Source organism: Bos indicus x Bos taurus, chromosome 5 (assembly GCF_003369695.1).
Source record: "Bos indicus x Bos taurus breed Angus x Brahman F1 hybrid chromosome 5, Bos_hybrid_MaternalHap_v2.0, whole genome shotgun sequence".
Lineage (NCBI taxonomy): Eukaryota > Metazoa > Chordata > Mammalia > Artiodactyla > Bovidae > Bos > Bos indicus x Bos taurus.
The window spans coordinates 85,873,986-85,894,777 of NC_040080.1; the positions used below are offsets into that span (position 1 = coordinate 85,873,986).

Genomic DNA, 20,792 nt, shown 5'->3' on the forward strand with positions numbered 1-20,792 from the left:
AAAACACAGCAATACTTCTGAGATCATTGATACCCCTCTCCCTCATCTCAGCTATCTGTTAACTATAAAAGCAAAGGGTTTTTAAATAGTGACTAATGGACTTAATACCTGCCTGGTTCAGGAATGATGGAAAGACTGACCTATAAAATGATCACATCTAGAACTTCACTATGATATTTTTCAGCTTGCTTCTTATGAAGTATAGTAACAAGTTCATTAGGTACAGTATTGTGTTTGACAGGGGTTTGACCAGTTGCTTCCCTATTTAAAAATCTTTCTTGTGGGAATCTTATTATAAACTGGTAGGTGATGATAGATTATCAATTTGGATATTTAATTCTAATTAATATTAAGAAGATTGACTATACCCAGTGATGGTGATATTGTGGGAAACACAGGAACAGTCTTATAAGTTGGTCAAAATATTTTGGGCACATCACTTTTGAGTGAGGATTTGGTCGTATTTCCTATTTAAAGTGATCATACCATTTCCACTGTCTATGGAGAGGAAAATATTCAAACAAGTGCTGAGATTAAGCTAATTGCTGCATGGCCTGTAATAGCAAAAAACAAAACTGCTGCTGTTGCTGCTAAGTCATTTCAGTCATGTCCGACTCTGTGCGACCCCATAGACGGCAGCCCACCAGGCTCCGCCGTCCTTGGGATTCTCCAGGCAAGAACACTGGAGTGGGTTGCCATTTCCTTCTCCAGTGCATGAAAGTGAAAAGTGAAAGTGAAGTCGCTCAGTCGTGTCCGACTCTTAGCGACGCCATGAACTGCAGCCCACCAGGCTCCTCCATCCATGGGATTTTCCAGGCAAGAGTACTGGAGTGGGGTGCCATTGCTTTCTCCGAAAAACAAAACTGAACATACCTAAATACGACACCAGCAATCTAGTTAAAATTATGATATATCAGTCAGAGCATATATTATACAGCTGTTAAAAATGACTGAGGTACGGCTGCGCAGGAGCAGGGCAGGGTAATTGAGTCCGAGAGAAAAAGAGGACCCAGAGACCAGGAGGGCCCTCCTTTGGAAGGTCAAGCCATGCCTGGCGGGTTGAGAGGCCAGTTGCCTTCTGGGAGCTGGACACAACCCTCTCCCCAATCTAGAGTTGTGCAGTGGAGGCCTTTTCTCCTAGATTGAATGTGAAACTAGGCAATAAGATACCCTTCCCATCTGGGAGATAAGGTTACAGAGACCTCTCCCATAGTTTATCATTGTTGCATTGATGATTATTATTATTATTAATTATTATTATTTTATGTCATGTGCATCTGTCCTCTCTCCTATTCTCTTTCTGACATTCCAGACCAGGCCCCTTCCTAGTCCTGGGGCTGATTGAGTCTAGAACCCTTCGTTAGTGTGAAAATGTGTGTCATGTACAGAGTGACAATAGAAATAAATGTTTGGTTTCTTGTGATCAAAAAAAAAAAAAAAAAAGACTGAGGTAGTACTCTATGTATTGACCTGCAGGATCTCTAAAATCTGTTGTTAAAATAGGCACAAAAAATATACTGAAGGCACATGTGATAAGTGAGATGGGGAGGCCAGGGACTCTTCTCACTTTTACATTGTTGTTACAATGACCATGTATAATTTGTTTTAATCAGTAAATAAAATGTGCTGTTATTTATCTACATGTAGTTGTCCTTTGATAGTCTTTACTTTTATATTTTTATTTGTACAGTAGTTTGGTCTTTTCTAGGCATTTAAAAGCACTTTTAGAACTATTACATTGAGTTTGTCTCCAATATTACTACTGAAGTGACTATTCCACTAATATAAGAAGTTTGTGGTATCTTGTTAATATTATTGTTATTTTTAAATTTAGGGCCTCTAGAAAAAGAAAACAGATCTATGTGGTAGGAGTTAAAATATACAACATGAATCTATTTTTAAATCTCTGCTGTGCTGTTTTTCTGTTTCAGTTACCTAGAAAAGTACGAGAAAGTTCATCATTTTGGGGAGGATGATGATGAGGTACCACCAGGCAATCCCAAACCACAGCTTCCTATTGGTGCAATTCCATCTTCCTACAATTACCAGCAACACAGTGTGTCAGGTAAATATCACTGGAAAATGAAAAAGGCATAGGTACACAGTTTTGAGTTCAAATAGAAATCATCCCATGAATTGAATTGGTCCCTTATTTTGCACATGAAAATACTGAGAGCCTTGGGTTACTGCAGCTTCTAGAAATCAGCATGTCACTGGTATAAGGACCCTGTCTGTCACAGCCTACATGGAAGACTTTAGTTGCAGGAATTTTTAGAGTTACAAATATACGTACACTTTCAAATGAAATTTGTTTTTTTTAATTTGGTTAAAGATCAGTTTAACCTAAATTGTCATTAAAACGAGAAGAGGAATGTCCTGTTAGAATTAAGGAAGCCAAAAAATACTCATAGCATCTACTAGATTTTTTACAATTCCTGGCATTCCCAGCACCAGAATTTCTCAGAAATGTTTCTCACTATGTTTCAACTGTTTTCCTGCCATGGTACCAGGGACTTAAGATTTTTTCATTCAAGTCATTCCTATAATGGTTATAGAGGAATCTGCAGCTAAAAAGAACAAGACTCAAGTTGGAAATAGTCAGGTTGAGAGTCTAATGAAGAGGTTCTCGAGGCAGTGTTGATGAGATTTCCAGTGTTTGTGGCTCCAGAAGGTGATGACTAGGAAGAGAGCTCTGAAGAGATAAGCAGGTCTTTTCTTTATTCACCAATATTTGGCCAGAAAAAGAGGAGATAATATCTTTTTCAAGAGGATAGTCTTTATAAAAATATACAAATATCTTGATCTTTATTATTATTCACTGGTACTAATACTGATCTTTTAGGTAATCCTTAGGTTTAAGCTCTCTCATTTGTGCCAGTATCACTGATTTAAAGTTTTCATGGTCTATTTTCAAGTTTCCTCCATGTTGAATTTGACCCTATTTCTTTTCCAATCAGTAATAGCTGAGGAAACAGAATTTCCTAGAATCTGTGATTTTCAGTAGAAGAGACTTCATCTGATGATTTTGCATAACTGAGGCTTGGGGGAGGGGTTGTAGCAGTGGTGAGTGCAAACCAAATCTACCTTTATTTTTAACAAGAAGTTATCACCTCAGGAACCAATGTTAAAGGACAACATTTTTAGTCATCGTGTAAAAGATCTTGCTTACCGTTTAAGCTGGTTAAATAAAATGAGGTGGTTTGTTAGGTAATATGCTTCCCATTTTTAGGAAGAGCTAATGACCATTATTTAATTCAAGGATGTTATAGAGGCTGTTCCTATACTGAATGAGACCTGGTACTGTAACCTTTAAGACCGTTTTGTAACTCTGTGTTACTGCTACACTATAGCAACAACAGAACTGTCTATTCTTATAGGTTAAATAGAGCTTGGTGTGTATTACACTTCTCAAACTAACCCATTTCAATATTAGATCTAGTTTAAAATGAAATTTTTTTCTGGATCTCCCCCCACCCCCCCCTTCCCTGGTTTAAGCATGATTTACTTCAAGAAAGAAGATACTGCTGGTATTTCCGAAGTCTATTGAAAGTCATTGCTAGAACTTTGCAGTTTTTAAAGGAATGATAGAATTCTTAATCTGGTGTTATAATAACTAACTCCTTTCTGATATGCTGTCATATGCCTGCCTTTTGTTATTTAAGGAGAATCTGAGCAGTTATATAACATATGTAGCATGTTTGACAGAATCAGGATTGGGGACTGATAAGAAATAGAAATTACTGGGGAACATCAGACTACAGTATATCTGATTCATACTGAAAAGAGGTGGTGTTTCAGGGCAGCATTTATGAATTTGAAGGTGCTTTTTATTATCCCAGAAGGAGCCATCGCAACATTATGACAGTGTTCTAAAAATCAACATGACTATCAATATATAAAACAAATCCTTCATCAATGATTCTTTTCAAATGCCATTAAGGAAATATAGTAAGCTTCATAGCTGTCAGTGTGTATGTGTGTGCATATTTAAATAAACACCAAAGTAAAATTACATAGTGGTAGATTAAAAGCCTTAGGATATTTTAGGTAGAACATTTAAAAGATTTGTGTCTACATCTTTGATCATATAGCATTACTCTCCTTGTAGGTTTGGATTGATGTATTTGGATACATGTATTTATCTAGAGGTGCTTACATTTAAAAAAGCTATTGTAAAACAATACTTTGAAAGATAATATGGTAAATTTAAATTGGCACTTAGTATGAAGTACAATTCTACTCATAATTGTCAGAATATTGTACATTGATAGAATATGGAACGAAAATTTTATAAGGCTATTGACTCCTTTTGCCCAGTGACTTTAAGTAGCCAAATATGTATTAGGTACATTTTGCTTTGAATTTTAGAATTATTAAACTTTGGCATCAAAATATGGTGATTTTTGTCATTTATTTGCATAATTGTGCACATTTTTCCTTGCCATGAGGACCTAATCTTTTGGTTTTCTTCTTTATTCTTTCTTCCTTGGTATTGATTTGGATACAGTCAGTTCTGCAGAATTGTACTGTAGATTACTAAGAACTTTTTGTTCATCTTCTCTTTCCCTTTAAAATTAAAAAATTAATTTCTAAATTAAAATTTTTAAATTCGTTTGCAGTATCTTTAGTAGAAAAATTCTGAAAGGTGAAACTGACACATGACAAACACATTGAAATTAATAGTATTGTAGAATTTAAGAGCTAGCTAGGATTTTAGCGATCATTTAATCCAATTTAATCATTTTGGCCAAAGGAGGCCAAGCACACTATCCATTTACATTTTTGTTACTTAAATTTGGAAAAGCTTTATACAGGAAGATTTATTATTTTGATTTTATCAGTTGTATTAATATTTGAGCAAAGATTTTCCTTTACATGTCCTGTATTCTTACAGATGCTTGAACTACAACAATCACTGCCAGTATCAATGAAAAGAATGCACTGTATGATATTTGTAATACAAACAACATTCCAGGCACAATTCTCCCTTTCCTCTAAACTGTTTACCTCAGATTCAGTTAAATTTGTCAGCAGTGATATGTTTGTATAGACATTGTGTGAAGAACATTGAAAATTCCCAATCTCATTCCTGTTATAAAATTGTACCTATTCAAACATACCTCCTTGGGGATGGGAAGGGATGCTCTTAAAATCTTGTAAGCATTTCTCTTATATTATATTCCTAAGAAGGAATCTTTACCAAACATCATATAGTTAAAGGACTTTTCATAATTATCATATTAATTTATTTTATTTTAATTGGAGATGTCTTTTGGCAAAGTCATTCATGTAAGGATGTATTGAGTTGAATATATGGTGGCATCTGTTATTCTTCAGTAGCAAACAGACCAATTCCAAGATCATATTGAAAGCACAACAAGACTGTGACAGATGTTGAATTATGGGTTCCAGATTTTTATTTCTATTGGAAATTTGCCTGAAAATTTTGTGGAATCTAAAGACTTAACTATTGCTGAAACTTGGCATCTCATGATCAGTTCCAATGTGCAATAAATACCAAAATGTATTTCTATGTTCACAGAAGTCATGTTACATTTTCCCAAGATATTTATGTTATATATGAGAAATGTTCAACCTTAAATATTATAAAGAATCTATGTCAATTCATGTATAATTATATTGTGATACTTAAGGAGAAATTCCTAGAATATTTTAATATTGAAGAGGTGTCTCTTCAAATATCTGTTGGGAAGTGAAGTTTCTTACCTACATGATTTTCTTCTGTGGAATGTTGTGACAATAGATTCCTACTTGCATTCCATTTAGTGACATTCTTAAAAGATTTTTTTTCAAATCCATATTTGCTGAAATGTTTTGTGTAGCAGTTTTCTAACTCTTGTTTCTTTCCTTTTCCCATTACACTAGTTAGATCTTGTATGATAAATGTATTAGGGGTATATGTCTTAGGACATAGCTGCCAAGGCCTAAATTGCACCAGTTTAGAGTCAGTAATTATAAAAATACAACATTTTCTAATATATGTATTATGATTATATACTAGTTTTCTGTAATCCTATCTTCAAAGTTTTTAAAATGTTTCAATTCTCCTACATAAAATTTTAGTTAGGAAAAGATTTGTTAGAACACGAAAGTTTGAACTGTAAAGGTAAAAATTTATAAATCAGACTTCATCACAATTAAACCTTCTGTTTTTTGAAGACATTGTTGAGAAAATGAAAAGGGAAACCACTCACTATCTGGAAGAAAATATTTACAAAACAAATATTAGATAAGTGGCTCATATTCAGAATATTTTAAACTGACAGTACCAAGTGCTGACAAGGATGCACACGAGCACCAAGAAGTTTCATGCATCACTGATGAAAAGACAAGATATTACAGCTAATTTGGAGAACTTTTACAGTTTCTTAACAAAGTTAAACATACATTTTATATGACCGAGCAATCCAAGAGAAATGAAGAAATATGTCTGCACTAAGTCCTGTGTGTGAATGTTATTAGCAACTGTATTCAGAAGTGCTAAAAACTGGAAACAGTCCAGATGTTCTTCAGCTAGGGAGTGGATAAACAAATTGTGTTATAGCCATAATACAACAATTAAGACATACAACCCATAGCAATAAAAAAGAACCAATTACTGATACATACATTAAAATGGGTATCAACCTCAACATCATTTTGCTAAATGAAAATAAATCAGACACAAAAATATAAGTATTGTGTGATTCTTTTTATTTGGCATTTTGAAATAAAGTAGATCAATGGTTGTTTATGGATAAAGGGGGACACATCAACTACTAAGGAGCATAAAGAAGCTTCTTTGGGATGATAGAAATACTCCCTTATCTCCATTGCAATTGTGGTTAAAAGACTTTCAGAACTCCTAGAACTGTAGAACTGAAAGCATGAACTTTACATTTTAGTTAAATGTCAAAAAAAATCTTACCTGAAAAAGTAATAATCCTCCCAAAACTGGGTAAAGAAGGTAGGCAATGTGTTTTGAAACATGATGTTGTTAAAAATTCCAAAGGAACCAGGCTTTCTGGCTTATAGTACTTAAAAAATCAGAAAAAGTTCCTTGAAATGCAAGAATAAAAAGTGTAGATTAGGTATATTAAAATAATGATACAATAGTTTGGCAGTGATATCAAAGAGAATATATGTATTTCTTGTATATTAATACTTTTTGAGGAGTGTAATTTTCACAAGTTCAAAAACTGGACTCTAAACTACTCAGTTTGTATTTTATAAAAGAAAGCAAACTTCTATCCTGTATTTAGAAGATATTAACCAAAAATGATTTCTCATCCTTGATATACTTAACAGTGTTGTTTTTTGTCTTTGTTAGATTATCTCCGTCAGAGTTATGGGCTATCTATGGACTTCAATTCGCCAAATGATTACAATAAACTGGTGCTTTCACTGTTATCTGGACTCCCAAACGAAGTGGACTTTGCTATTAATGTATGCACTCTCCTGTCAAATGAAAGCAAACATGTCATGCAACTTGAAAAAGACCCTAAAATCATCACATTATTACTTGCTAATGCCGGGGTGTTTGACGACAGTAAGTTTTAGGTTTAATGTATTATATAATCATTCTGTTAAAGGTGTGTTTAGATTTTTTTGAAAGGTTTTTAAGGAAAATATTTTCATTAGTCAATATAATAGCATTCTTTATTTGCTTTTGTTATATTAAATGTATCATTTAAAATAATGAATGTCTGGATTTTTTTAACCTTATATATTTGAATAGATTAGATATTTAACCTCATTAGAGCTTTCGAAATTAAAATGCTGCATTTTTCTTAGAATAAATGTGGGTTTGTTGATTTGAAATTGTTTGATGCAAACTTTTGATAGAAAAAACTAGACCTGTACGAAATTGTTTTCTGATGTCTATTTCTGCAGGTGTATAGTTAAATTTTTTAACTAAATAGTTTAGGTCAATGCATTTGAAAATTTGCTGCATAATAATCAAAATAAGGATTATCAAATATTTCATAGTTTTACTTGTAGGATTTTCTAGTTGTAGGTTTTTGTAGATCAGGTTCTTTGTTTTCTGTGAAATTATCTCAAATCTGGATTACTCTTCAGACCAAATTGCACAATTCTGTAATTGTAGTTTAATAGGACTTTAAAAAATAGGTTTTGAAATTTTTTCCTGCTCATAGTTTGTCCTTTTAAAATATCTATGTCAGCTGAATGTTATTGATAGAAAGTTTCTTCTTGCTTCTCAATCCTCCTTCTACCCCAGCAACCATTGTAACTTCTTTTGCCAGAAGTTTATTCTATTAATAGATTAAAGTACTGATACATTTTGCAATTATTTTATCATATAGGAAATTATATAGAATAGTCTGAGAATTTCTTGTAATATTTCATAGGTATATGAGTATTTTTGTGTTTATCTTTAAGTAGCAGTATGTTTGCAAATAAGTTCATTTTTCTGTAATTTTCAAGCATGCTTTTATTTGGGATTATCTAAATAGGATTCCCTTTTTCTTGTTGTTGTTGTTGGCCGTGTCATGCAGGTCATGGGTTCTCAGTTCTCCAACCAGGGATTGAACCCAAGCCCTCAGCAGTGAGAACAGAGTCCTAATCACTGGACTGCCAGGGAGTTCCCTAAATAGAATTCCTTAAAATCTGACATGTATTTATTTTATATGAAGACGTTTTGCAATTAAATTGAAATTAGTTTCTTAAACTTCTGAAACTATTTTTGGTTACAATGTGGAGGAGGAACAAAGATCAGCACTTAATCAGTTTGAATTGTAACTGTGAAGATCTAACTTTCATGGATTTCCACCTCACTTTTATGTTCTTTGCTTTCTAATATTTCATCTTGATCTTTTAAATACATTTTTCAGCATTTAATACAGAATGGAGTTTAACATTGGTTCATTTTTAGAAATCTTAAAATGAAGTTTTTAGAAAGAATAAATATTCTCAGGCCATAATAATTTTGGTGAATTCTTACCATTTAATCATTGGATAAGGATTTCATTTGTATATATATGATAAACTGAGTTTACCAGTTTTAATGCATGAAGTGTGACATTGTTTAGCACTTTTTTTTTTTATCTCAGACTAAATTATTATGTAGAGTAGCAATCATTAATAATTAATATTAGCAAATGCTATTTGAGGAATGTTTCTTTTATTTCAGTAGTCAGAATTTAGAGTTCCAGAGTATATAGGGACTTTATGAAGACCATATACTTTTAAAACAGTGTTTTTACATTATGAAAATATTAAGGGTATGTATGATTATGTATATATTTCATTAGGCTCTTGAGAGGTTTTGAATTTTTTTAGGCATGGAATTTTAATTGAGAGAAAATATAGATACCGCTTCTTTTGAATGTGTGGGATATTTATACATGATATGTGTTTGAAGAAGTATAATAAAAATTCCATGTGCCAAAAATTTAATTTTTCCATCTTATATTTGCATTCAGTGTTCTTTTCCCATGGAGTTTTTCTTTGTAAGGTTTTCTTCAGGACAAACAAAATCTTGTCTTTCTTTAGAAGTATATGGACTTTATTTTTCTGATATAGCTGCTATGTATGTATACATTTGATGAAACTCTTCTTTAGGTCACTGTAGTTAAATTTATTTATTAAAAACTTCACACTTACCCTTTATATCATGTTCTCATGATTCTAATATCAATATAATGTTAAACTGTTTTCATTCCTCACCCTTTTTAATATTTTTTCAATGAAAAGTCTTATTCTTACCTAAGTACTTTAGAAATTTTATTTTAACTCAATAGTAAGTAAATATTACTTGGCTTCCCTGGTGGCTCAGATAGTAGACAATCTGCCTGTAATGCAGGAGGCCTGGTTTCAATCCCTGGGTCAGGAACATCCCCTGGAGAAGGGAATGGCAACCCACTCCAGTATTCTTGCTTAGAGAATTCCATGGACAGTGGAACCTGGCAGACTACAGTCCATGGGGTCTCAATGAGTAGGACATGACTGAGTGACTAACACACACAATATTAAGTAAATATTATGTCTGTAATTAAAGGTGTAATAAGACTACAAACATTCAGTAAATCTTTTACAACAGAAAATACATCCATGTGTTATCCTTGTTATTAACACATCCATTAAGAAGGCTTACTTGTATTTTTTTGAAGAATCAAGTTCATAAAGCTAGTTTTTCTGTTAACAGTTGCCACTATGTAGTTTTCTTCTTCATTTGAAAACCAGTAGCTTTCATTATAGAATATATATAATTATAGATAGTTGATGAAAGTACTTACCTGATTTTTAAAGAGCGATGCCTATTGTGTCACAGTTTAAAAATTTGTATTATATGACTTTACTGTCTAGTCCCATTGCTGACAAAGTGAGTTAGCAACATAGAAATGAAAAAAAAAAGGTATAACATGTATCTGTATACCTCAACCTTTGTTGTGAGAGGCAGGGGTAGTGTGTTATTAAGAAGAAGCTCTTGAAAATAAATGGTTTGCGTTTCCTCCTAAAACATCTTTATCAAGAAACTATAAATCAGCTATATGGCTTAGAATGTTTTCTAAAGATTTATTCCTAAAGAATATCTTGCCCATTAATATTTCAAATATAAATTATATAATTATTTTTGAAATGAATGAATATTTAAGATTATAAAAGTTTGGGAACCTAATAGTAATAGCATCAGTTTGACTTTTTAATATTTTTTTCTTCTACAAATCATAACTAATGCAGAGTAATTATTATTGTCTGTGTAACTATTATGAAAGCCAGTTGTGTGTTTTTAGAGTGTGACAAAAACTTTCTTTAAATTCTATAATTTAAAAAACTGTATTTCAAGAGAAATTATCATGACTTTCTATCATTTATTATGAAGCAGTTTTTAGTGAACAAGGTATCTTAAGGTGTATTTTTACTGTTTTTCCAAACCTATCTATTCAGGAACTAAGTGAAATAAGTAATTTCATATTACTGAATATGCTATTTATTCTTTTAGCTTTAGGATCCTTTTCTACTGTATTTGGAGAAGAATGGAAGGAGAAGACTGATAGAGATTTTGTTAAGGTAATTCATGTAAATTAAAATATGAAACATTGCTTTGTATGTAGCCAAGGGCCAAAGGTCAGTTACTTATTTTATATAAGAACTGTGATTAAGCTGAGTAAAAAATATTTTAGAATAGCTAATAAACAAATGAAGTTTTCATTTTATCATATATTGATTTCTAAGAATGATAAATCTGTAACAGAAGCAATAAATCTGAGGATACTCAGACTAAGTAGCAGTTTGGATAATTTCCTTAAGATTATTTTTCAGTTTACTTAATCATTCTTCAGCTGTGTAATATGCCACTAGATTTTTTTGTTAAGTTTAATTATAGTGACTGTGTTTTAATTTCTAGAAATTCTCAAATCTGTGTATATACAAACACATACTTGATAGTGCTAATATCTAAGCCTCCTGTGACTCTGATTCTACTAACTCTGGTTCATGGTGAATTATTCCTTTGTGTTTTTTAATGTTGCTTTATAAATTTCAGCAGACTTATTTATGTAGGATTTTTGTGCAGATTGGCTGGAAAGTATTTTTTCCTTTCTCTGTTGCTTTTGCCAGTCACTTGAAATACTGATCAGAATGACTTTATATTAATTTTTTTATTGGACATTTTTCTGATTACTCTGATAGTAAAAACAAAGTCATGGGAATTGTGAAGCAAGCTAGTGGTGAAATACATTATGGATTGTTTTTAACTCAAAGCTCAAGACAGTCCCTTTTGTCTCTCTTTCTTTGAGGATATTAAACCTTCAAATTTCTCACCATGATAGAGTTGCCTTTTTAATTCCCAACTTTACAAGCTAACCCAAAGTTCTGTATTACCCCATCACCTCTTGATTGAAGTTAGGCAGATAATTTCTTTAACTATAGAAAACTGGTCAATAAACACACACAAAAAAAGTATATTAAAGTAACACATGCCATCACAATGAGGAATAGAGTTGTCAGTATAATCACTAATCACATAAAATCAAGAAGACACAAATATGTTGAAGATGAACAGATGATCACGTCTGTTATATATTTTCATTAATTTCTAGTATTTATATTTTATTCCACATACTGTCTTCTTTGGGTTTAAATCTCTTCACTTTTTCTAATTTCTTGAGCTGGTGCTTGGAGTTACTGATTTTTGTTTCTGTTTTTTCTAATATATATATTTAAAGTCATAAAATTCCATCCAAACACACTTTAACTTTATACTTCCAATATTGATAATTTCGTATCATTATTATAATGCATTTTAAAATATCTTCTAATGTCCATTATGTTTTTCTCTTTAAGAAAACGGATTATTTAGTAGGGAATTTTCTTAATTTCCAAAAACATATGGAAAACTTCCTAATTTCCTTTTTTTTACTAATATCTAACTGAATTTTAGTATGTTTAGAGAGACTGTTCTGCTTAGTTTTTAATCTTTGAAATGTTTTCACCCATTACTTTGTAGCTTAGCATTTATCACTGTACTTTGCAGATACATTTTTACACCTTGAAGGTTTGTGGCAACCCTGTGTTGAGCAAGTTTATCAATGCCATTTTTTCCAACAACATATGTTCATTTCATGTGTCTGTGCTCATTTTGATAATTCATTATTTCAAACTTTTTAATTATTATTTTTTGTTATTGGGTTTGCCAAAAGGTTCATTTTGTTTTTTTCTGTACAATGGCTTTAGTATTGCTTAGTTGTCTTTAACTTTATTTGAAACAATTTTGGTAGATTGTACTGTGACAGCTGTCATATTGGCATGGGTTAAAAAAAGCTTAACAAAATTGGTGAATTTTTGTATAACCATTTTAATATTGAAGATGGAAGAGAAAACCAACATTTTTGGCATATGACGCTTTATTATTTCAAGAAATGTAAAAATGCAACAGAAACACAAAAAAAGTTTTGTGCAATGTATGGAGAAGGTGCTATGACTAACTGAACATGTTAGAAGTGGTTCATGAAGTTTCCTGCTACAGATTTCTCACTGGGCAATGCTCCTCAGTTGGGTAGACCATTTGAAGTTGATAGTGATCAAATCAAGACATTAATTGAGAACAGTCAGTGTTATGCGGCTGCTGCTACTAAGTCACTTCAGTCGTGTTAGACTCTGTGCGACTCCATAGACTCCATAGAGCCCACCAGGCTCCCCCGTCCCTGGGATTCTCCAGGAAAGAACACTGGAGTGGGTTGTCATTTCCTTCTGCAGTGCATGAAAGTGAAAAGTGAAAGTGAAGTCATTCAGTCGTGTCTGACTCTTAGCGACCCCATAGATGGCAGCCCACCAGGCTCCTCCGCCCATGGGATTTTCCAGGCAAGAGTACTGGAGTCAGTTGCCATTGCCTTCTCCGAGGCAGTGTTATACCATGCAGGAAATAGCTGACATACTCAAAAGATCTAAATCAAGCCTTGAAAGTCATTTGCACCAGCTTGGTTATTTTCATTAGTTAAGCGAATGAAATCTTCTTGACCATATTTCTGGATGTGATTCTCTGCTTAAACATAATGAAAACATTCCATTTTTAAAGCACATTATGACAGGTGATGAAAAGTGAATACGGCAAAATAATGTGGGGCAAAGCAAAATGAACCACCACCAACCACATGGAATACTGGTCTTCATCCAGAGAAGGTGATGTTGTGTATATGCTGGGATTGGAAGGGAGACCTCTATTATCAGTTCCTTCTGGAAAACCAAACTATTAATTCCAACAAGTACTACTCAATTAGACCAACAGGAAGCAGCACTTCACAAAAAGTGTCCAGATTAGTCAACAGAAAACACATCATCTTCCATCTGGATAATGCAAGAACATGTGTTTCTTTGATGACCAGGCAACAACTGTGATAGCTTGGCTAGGACATTAATTCGTCTGCCATATTCATCAGACATTGCACCTTTGGATTTCCACTTATTTCCGTCTTTACAGATTCTCTTAATGGAAAAAATTTCTCCAGTGGGAAAAAGTTTCCTCGAAGACTGTAAAAGGCACCTGGAACAGTTCTTTGCCCAAAAAAGATAAAAAGTTTTGAGATGATGCATATGCAATTACCTGAAAAGTGACAGAATTTAGTAGAACAAAATGATAAATACATTGTTCAATAAAGTTCATGGTAAAAATGAAAAGTATGTCTTTTATTTTTACTTAAAAACTGAAGGGACTTTTTGGCCAATCCACTATTATAGTAGTTTTGGTAATGTATGATCTTTGATTTTGCTACTATGACTTACTGAAGGTTCAGATGATGGTTAGCCTTTTGTTTTTTAGCATTCTTTCCTAATCAAAGGAGATCCAACCTAAAGGAAATCAGTCCTGAATGTTCTTTGGAAGGACTGATGCTGAAGCTGAAACTCCAATTCTTTGGCCACCTGGTGCGAAGAACTGACTCATTGGAAAAGACTCTGATGCTGGGAAAGATTGAAGGCGGGAGGAGAAGGGGCCGAGAGGATGAGATGGTTGGATGGCATCACCGACTCAATGGACCTGAGTTTGGGTAAACTCCGGGAGTTGGTGATGGACAGGGAGCCCTGGCATGCTGCAGTCCATGGGGTTGCAAAGAGTCGGACACAACTGAGCAACTGAACTGACTGGCACTTTTTTGGAGCATAATGCTATTGCACACTTAATAGATTATAGTAGAGTATAAACATAAATATTATAGGCACTGGGAAACCAAAATGTTTGTTTGGGTTGACTCACTTTATTATGATATTTAGTTTATTGTGGTGGTCTGAAACTGAACCTGCAATATCTTCAAGGTGACCTGTGTTCTGAAATTGTTAGGTGTAAGTGTCTACATAAGTCACTTAAGCCAATACAGTTAATCATTAAAAAAAATTTTTTTTATTGGAGTATAGTTGATTTACAGTGTTGTGTTAGTTTCAGGTGAATAGTTGAGTGAATCATTTTTGCATATACATGTGTCTATTCTTTTTTACATTCTTTTCTCATAGGTTATTACAGAATATTGAGTAGAATTCTCTATGCTTTTCAGTAGGTCCTTATTAATTATATATTTCATCAAAATACATAAAAATAATAGTGTGTATATGTTAATCCCAGTCTCCTAATTTATCCCCTCCACCCTGCTTGCAACTTTGGTAACCATAAGTTTGTTTTCTACATTTGTGACTCTTTCTGTTTTGTAAATATGTTCGTTTGCACCATTTTTTTTAAGATACCACATATAAGCAATATCATATGATATGTCTTTGTCTGACTTACTTCACTTAGTATGATAATCTCTAGGTCCAACTATGTTGCTGCAAATGACATTTCATTCTTTTTTATGACTGAGTAATATCCCATTGCGTATATTTATGCATTCCTCTGTCAACGGACATTTAGGTTGCTTCCGTGTCTTTTCTATTGTAAGTGCTGCTCCAGTGAACATTGGGGTACATGTATCTTTTTGAATTATGGCAACAGCATCAGATATTTATATTTCCAGGGCAATATTGGCTGTTTCATCTGTTTATTTCTTCATTTATGAAGATAAATATGTTAAAAGCACCCAGTTGGATTGTGGAAAATTCTTAAAGAGATGGGAGTACCAGACCACCTTACCTGTCTACTGAAAAACCTGTATGCAGTCAGGAGGCAACAGTTAGAACCGGACGTGGAACAGTTGACTGGTTCAAATCAAAACTGTTGAACTAGTAGGACAAAGTTCATGGATGTATGAACCTTGGGAATGGAGTATGACAAGGCTGTATATCGTCATCCTGCTTACTTAACTTATATGCAGAGTACATCATGTGAAATTCCAGGTTGAATGAATCACAAGCTGGAATCAAGATTGCTGGGAGAAATAACAACAACATCAAATACACAGATGATACCACTCTAATGGCAGAAAGTAAAGAGAAATTAAAGAGCCTCTTGATGAAGATGAAAGAGGAGAGTGAAACAGCTGGCTTAAAATTCAACATTCAACAAATGAAGATCATGGCATCCAATCCCATCACTTTATGGCAAATAGAAGGGGAAGAAACTGGAGGCAGTGTCAGATTTTATTTTCTTGGGTTCCAAAATCACTGCAGATGGTGACTGCAGCCATGAAATTAGAACATGCTTACTTCTTGGAAGAAAAGCTATGACAACCCACCCAGTATATTAAAAAGCAAAGACATTACTTTGTTTACTGAGAAAGGTCATATAGTCAAGGCCATGGTTTTTCCAGTAGTCATTTACAGATGTGAGAGTTGGACCATAAAGAAGTCTGAGTGCCACAAAATTGATGCTTTCAAATTGTGGTGCTGGGGAAGATTTGAGAGTCCCGTGGACAGCAAGGAGATCAAACCATTCAATCCTAAAGGAAATAAATTCTGAATATTCATTGGAAGGTCTGATGTTGAAACTGAAGCTCCAGTTCTTTGGCCATTTGATGTGAAGAGCCCATTCATTGGAAAAGACCCTGATACTGGGAAAATTGACGGCAAAAGGAGAAGGGGGTGCAAGAGGGTGAGATGATTAGTTAGCATCACTGACTTAATGGACATGAGTTTGAGCAAACTCCAGGAGATGGTGAAGAACAGTGAGGCCTCACGTGGTGCAGTCCATGGTGTCACAAAGAATCAAACATGACCTAGTGACTAAACAACAACCTCTTTTTTATTATGACAACACAATCATGATATTTGTATTTCCACACCAATACTGACTGTTTCACCTGTTTATTTCTTCATTTATGAAGAGAAATGGGTTAAAAGCACCCGTTTTGATTGAGGATGTATTTCTTTATCCTTATAGTTCTATAAAGATAGTATTTTCACATTTTGAGAATGCATTATTTAGTGAACACTAGCTGTTACATCCTTCTGGTTAATTGGACATATTATAAAGTCTCCTTTTTACAGTTAAGTCTCCTTTATCCTTTTTTTTTTCCTTTCTTTTTTGATCTGCTGTTGTGGTGGTTGTTCAGTCCTCAAGTCATGTCTGACTATCTGCAACTCCATGAAGTGCAGCACGCCAGGGTTCCCTGTCTTTCACTATCTCCCTGAGTTTGCTCAGACTCATGTCCATTGAGTCAGTGATGCCACCCAACCATCTTATCCTCTGTCACCCCTTTATCCTCTTGCTCTCAATCTTTCCCAGCATCAGAATCTTTTCCAGTGAATTGGCTGTTCGCATCAGGTGGCCAACATATTGGAGATTCAGCTTTAGCATCAGATATTAATGTAACTATATATTTGTGTGTGTGTGTATCAGCTTCCTTTTGGTTGATATTTATATGTTCTTATTTTATATTCAACCTCTTTTATCTTTATATTTTAGATCAGGTTTTTGATAAATAACATATATTTGGGCTTTTTTTTTTTTTTGGCTTCTCTGGTGGCTAAGACAGTAAAGAATCTGCCTTCAATATGGGAGACCTGGGTTTGATCCCTGGGTCAGGAAGATTCCCTGGTGAAGGGAATGACTACCCACTCCAGTAATTTTGCCCAGAGAATTCCATGGACAGAGGAGCCTTGCGGGGTACAGTCCATGTGGGTCACAAAGTGTCGGATACAACTGAGTAACTGAGACTTTCACTGGACCTTTTACCTCTTAGTTGGAAAAACTTTGATTTTAAATTAGTGTATATTCCATCTACGTTAAGTATAATTTTGATACATAATTATGTTTAAATTTACCATGTTCTGAATAGGTTTCTAAATGTCTTGCCTGTTTGGTTTTCTTTTCTGTCCTTTCTTACTTTTTTGGAATTGATTGGACTGAGTATTATTTATTTTTTACTATTGTGCCCACTTAGATTTTATATACACTTACTCTGTTTTCTTGTTGATCATATTAGTGCTATTTTAATCCTTATTAATTTTAGTGACTAAATAATAGTAACAATTTAATAAATTAGTACTTATCTCATTTTTTATTTATATACAACTTTTGTTGTGCAATGTTGCTTTTTCAGGTTTCTTAAATAGAATCTTAGACCATTGATTTTAGATTTTTTATCTTGTCTTGTATCAGTATATAAAGCTATCAATTCCCTCTATAAACAACTTGAAATATTTTCCCACAATTTTTATGTTGTCATTATCATTTAGTTCATGGTATTTATTTCCCTTGTGATTTCTTCTTTGACTCATGAGTTAAATAGAAATGTTTTATTTCTGTTTTCAAACTACCTTTTATTATTATCATTTACTGTCATTATTATCACTGCTTTTTAATTGCATTCCATTCTGCCAGAGAACATCCCATATGATTTCATTCTTTTTTAATCAAGACTTGTTTTATAGTTCAGCCTACAGTCTTTCTGGTGAATGTTTTCTGCATACTTGAATGTTTTTTGGATGTAATATTTGTTGATAACAAAGAGTGTTGACAGTGTTGTTTGATATTTCTGTATCATTGATGTTTTTCTGTATAATTGTTCTATGATTTCTTGAGAGTTGAATGTTGAAATCATCAACTATTTGTATGCCCTGTCAGTGTTTGTATCTCCTATTGGTTATGTCAGTTTTTGCTTCATGTATTTTGAACTCCAATTACTGGCATGTACATTTAGGATTATTATTTTTGCTTGGGTTTATTTAACTTTTTTTCAAGAAATTTGGAATGTTTATGGCAATTACTTGTTCAGTTTTTTTTGTTTCCGCTCCTGCCTTTTAGGAACTGTTCTACAAGCCACTGTGGCTCTGTTCCTTGCTTTAAGGCCTTTTCGTTTTCTGTGTACTTCACTGTGGATAGTTTCTATTGTTATGTTTTTATTTTCTGTTTTCTAATTAAGCCCATCTAATCATATTTTTTTATTTCAGATACTGTTTTTCAGTGAAATTCCATTTGACTTTTTTATATTGTCCCATATTGCCCTTAATTATGTTCATATTTTCCTTTAAATGGTTGAACATATTTAATAATAGTTGTTTGAAAATTTTTATCTCCTAGTTTTATTACTTTTTGGGGCTTCCTTGGTGGCTCAGAGATTAAAACGTCTGCATGCAATGCGGCAGACCTAGGTTCGATCCCTGGGTCGGGAAGATCCCCTGGAGAATGAAATGGCAACCCACTCCAGTATTCTTGCCCGGAGAATCTCAAGGATGGAGAAGCCTGGTGGGCTACAGTCCACAGGGTCGCAGAGTCAGACACGACTGAGGGACTTAACTTTCTTTATTATTTTTATTATTTCTGGGTCTTTTTTTCTTGAAACACGTTTGCCTTAGTTACGTGTCGTGTTTCCTACTTCCTTTGTATGTGTGCTCAGTTGTTCGGTCGTGTCCGACTCTTTGTAACCCCATTGACTCTAGCCTGCCAGGCTCCTCTGTCCATGGAATTTCCTAGGCAAGAATACAGGGTTTCCATTTTCTACTCTAGCCGATCTTCCCAACAAAAGGACCAAACCTGCATCTCTTACGTTTCCTACACTCAGATCAGATTAGATCAGACCAGTCGCTCAGTCGTGTCCGACTCTTCGCAACCCCATGAACCGCAGAACGCCAGGCCTCCCTGGCATCACCAACTCCCAGAGTTCACTCAGACTCACGTCCATCGAGTCAGTGATGCCATCCAGACATCTCATCCTCTGTCGTCCCTTTCTCCTCCTGCCCCCAATCCCTCCCTGCATCAGTCTTTTCCAATGAGTCAACTCTTCGCATGAGGTGGCCAAAGTACTGGAGTTTCAGCTTTAGCATCAGTCCTTCCAAAGAAATCCCAGGGCTGATCTCCTTCAGAATGGACTGGTTGGATCTCCTTGCAGTCCAAGGGACTCTCAAGAGTCTTCTCCAACACCACAGTTCAAAAGCATCAGTTCTTTGGCACTCAGCCTTCTTCACAGTCCAACTCTCACATCCATACATGACGACTGCAAAAACCATAGCCTTGACTAGACGAACCTTTGTTGGCAAAGTAATGTCTCTGCTTTTGAATACGCTATCTAGGTTGGTCATAACTTTCCTTCCAAGGAGTAAGCGTCTTTTAATTTCATGGCTGCAGTCACCATCTGCAGTGATTTTGGAGCCCAGAAAAATAAAGTTTGACACTGTTTCCACTGTTTCCCCATCTATTTCCCATGAAGTGATGGGACTGGATGCCATGATCTTTGTTTTCTGAATGCTGAGCTTTAAGGCAACTTTTTCACTCTCCACCTTCACTTTCTGCCATTAGGGTGGTGTCATCTGCATATCTGAGGTGATTGATATTTCTCCCAGCAATCTTGATTCCAGCTTGTGTTTCTTCCAGTCCAACATTTCTCATGATGTACTCTGCATATAAGTGAAATAAGCAGGGTGACAATATACAGCCTTGACGTACTCCTTTTCATATTTGGAAGCAGTCTGTTGCTCCATGTCCAGTCTAACTGTTGCTTCCTGACCTGCATACAAATTTCTCAAGAGGCAGGTCAGGTGGTCTGGTATTCCCATCTCTTTCAGAATTTTCCACAGTTTCTTGTGATCCACACAGTCAAAGGCTTTGGCATAGTCAATAAAGCAGAAATAGATGTTTTTCTGGAACTCTCTTGTTTTTCCATGATCCAGTGGATGTTGGCAATTTGATCTCTGGTTCTTCTGCCTTTTCTGTAACCAGCTTGAACATCTGGAATTTCACAGTTCACATATTGCTGAAGCCTGGCTTGGAGAATGTTGAGCATTACTTTACTAGCGTGTGAGATGAGTGCAATTGTGCAGTAGTTTGAGCATTCTTTGGCATTGCCTTTCTTTGGGATTGGAATGAAAACGGACCTTTTCCAGTCCTGTGGCCACTGCTGAGTTTTCCAAATTTGCTGGCATATTGAGTGCAGAACTTTCACAGCATCATCTTTCAGGATTTGAAAGAGCTC

The 20,792-nt window shown here is 34.4% G+C and overlaps 1 protein-coding gene across 1 annotated transcript in view; it reads left to right on the plus strand.

Moving 5' to 3' along the window:
• ARID2 (AT-rich interaction domain 2) overlaps positions 1–20,792 on the plus strand; it is a 208,284-nt gene that overhangs the window by 113,471 nt on the left and 74,021 nt on the right. Inside the window, exons 4-6 of the mRNA XM_027542647.1 lie at positions 1,932–2,065; positions 7,331–7,549; positions 10,964–11,031. Of these exons, the coding sequence (XP_027398448.1) occupies positions 1,932–2,065; positions 7,331–7,549; positions 10,964–11,031 (421 nt within the window). The remainder of the gene's footprint in view (positions 1–1,931; positions 2,066–7,330; positions 7,550–10,963; positions 11,032–20,792) is intronic.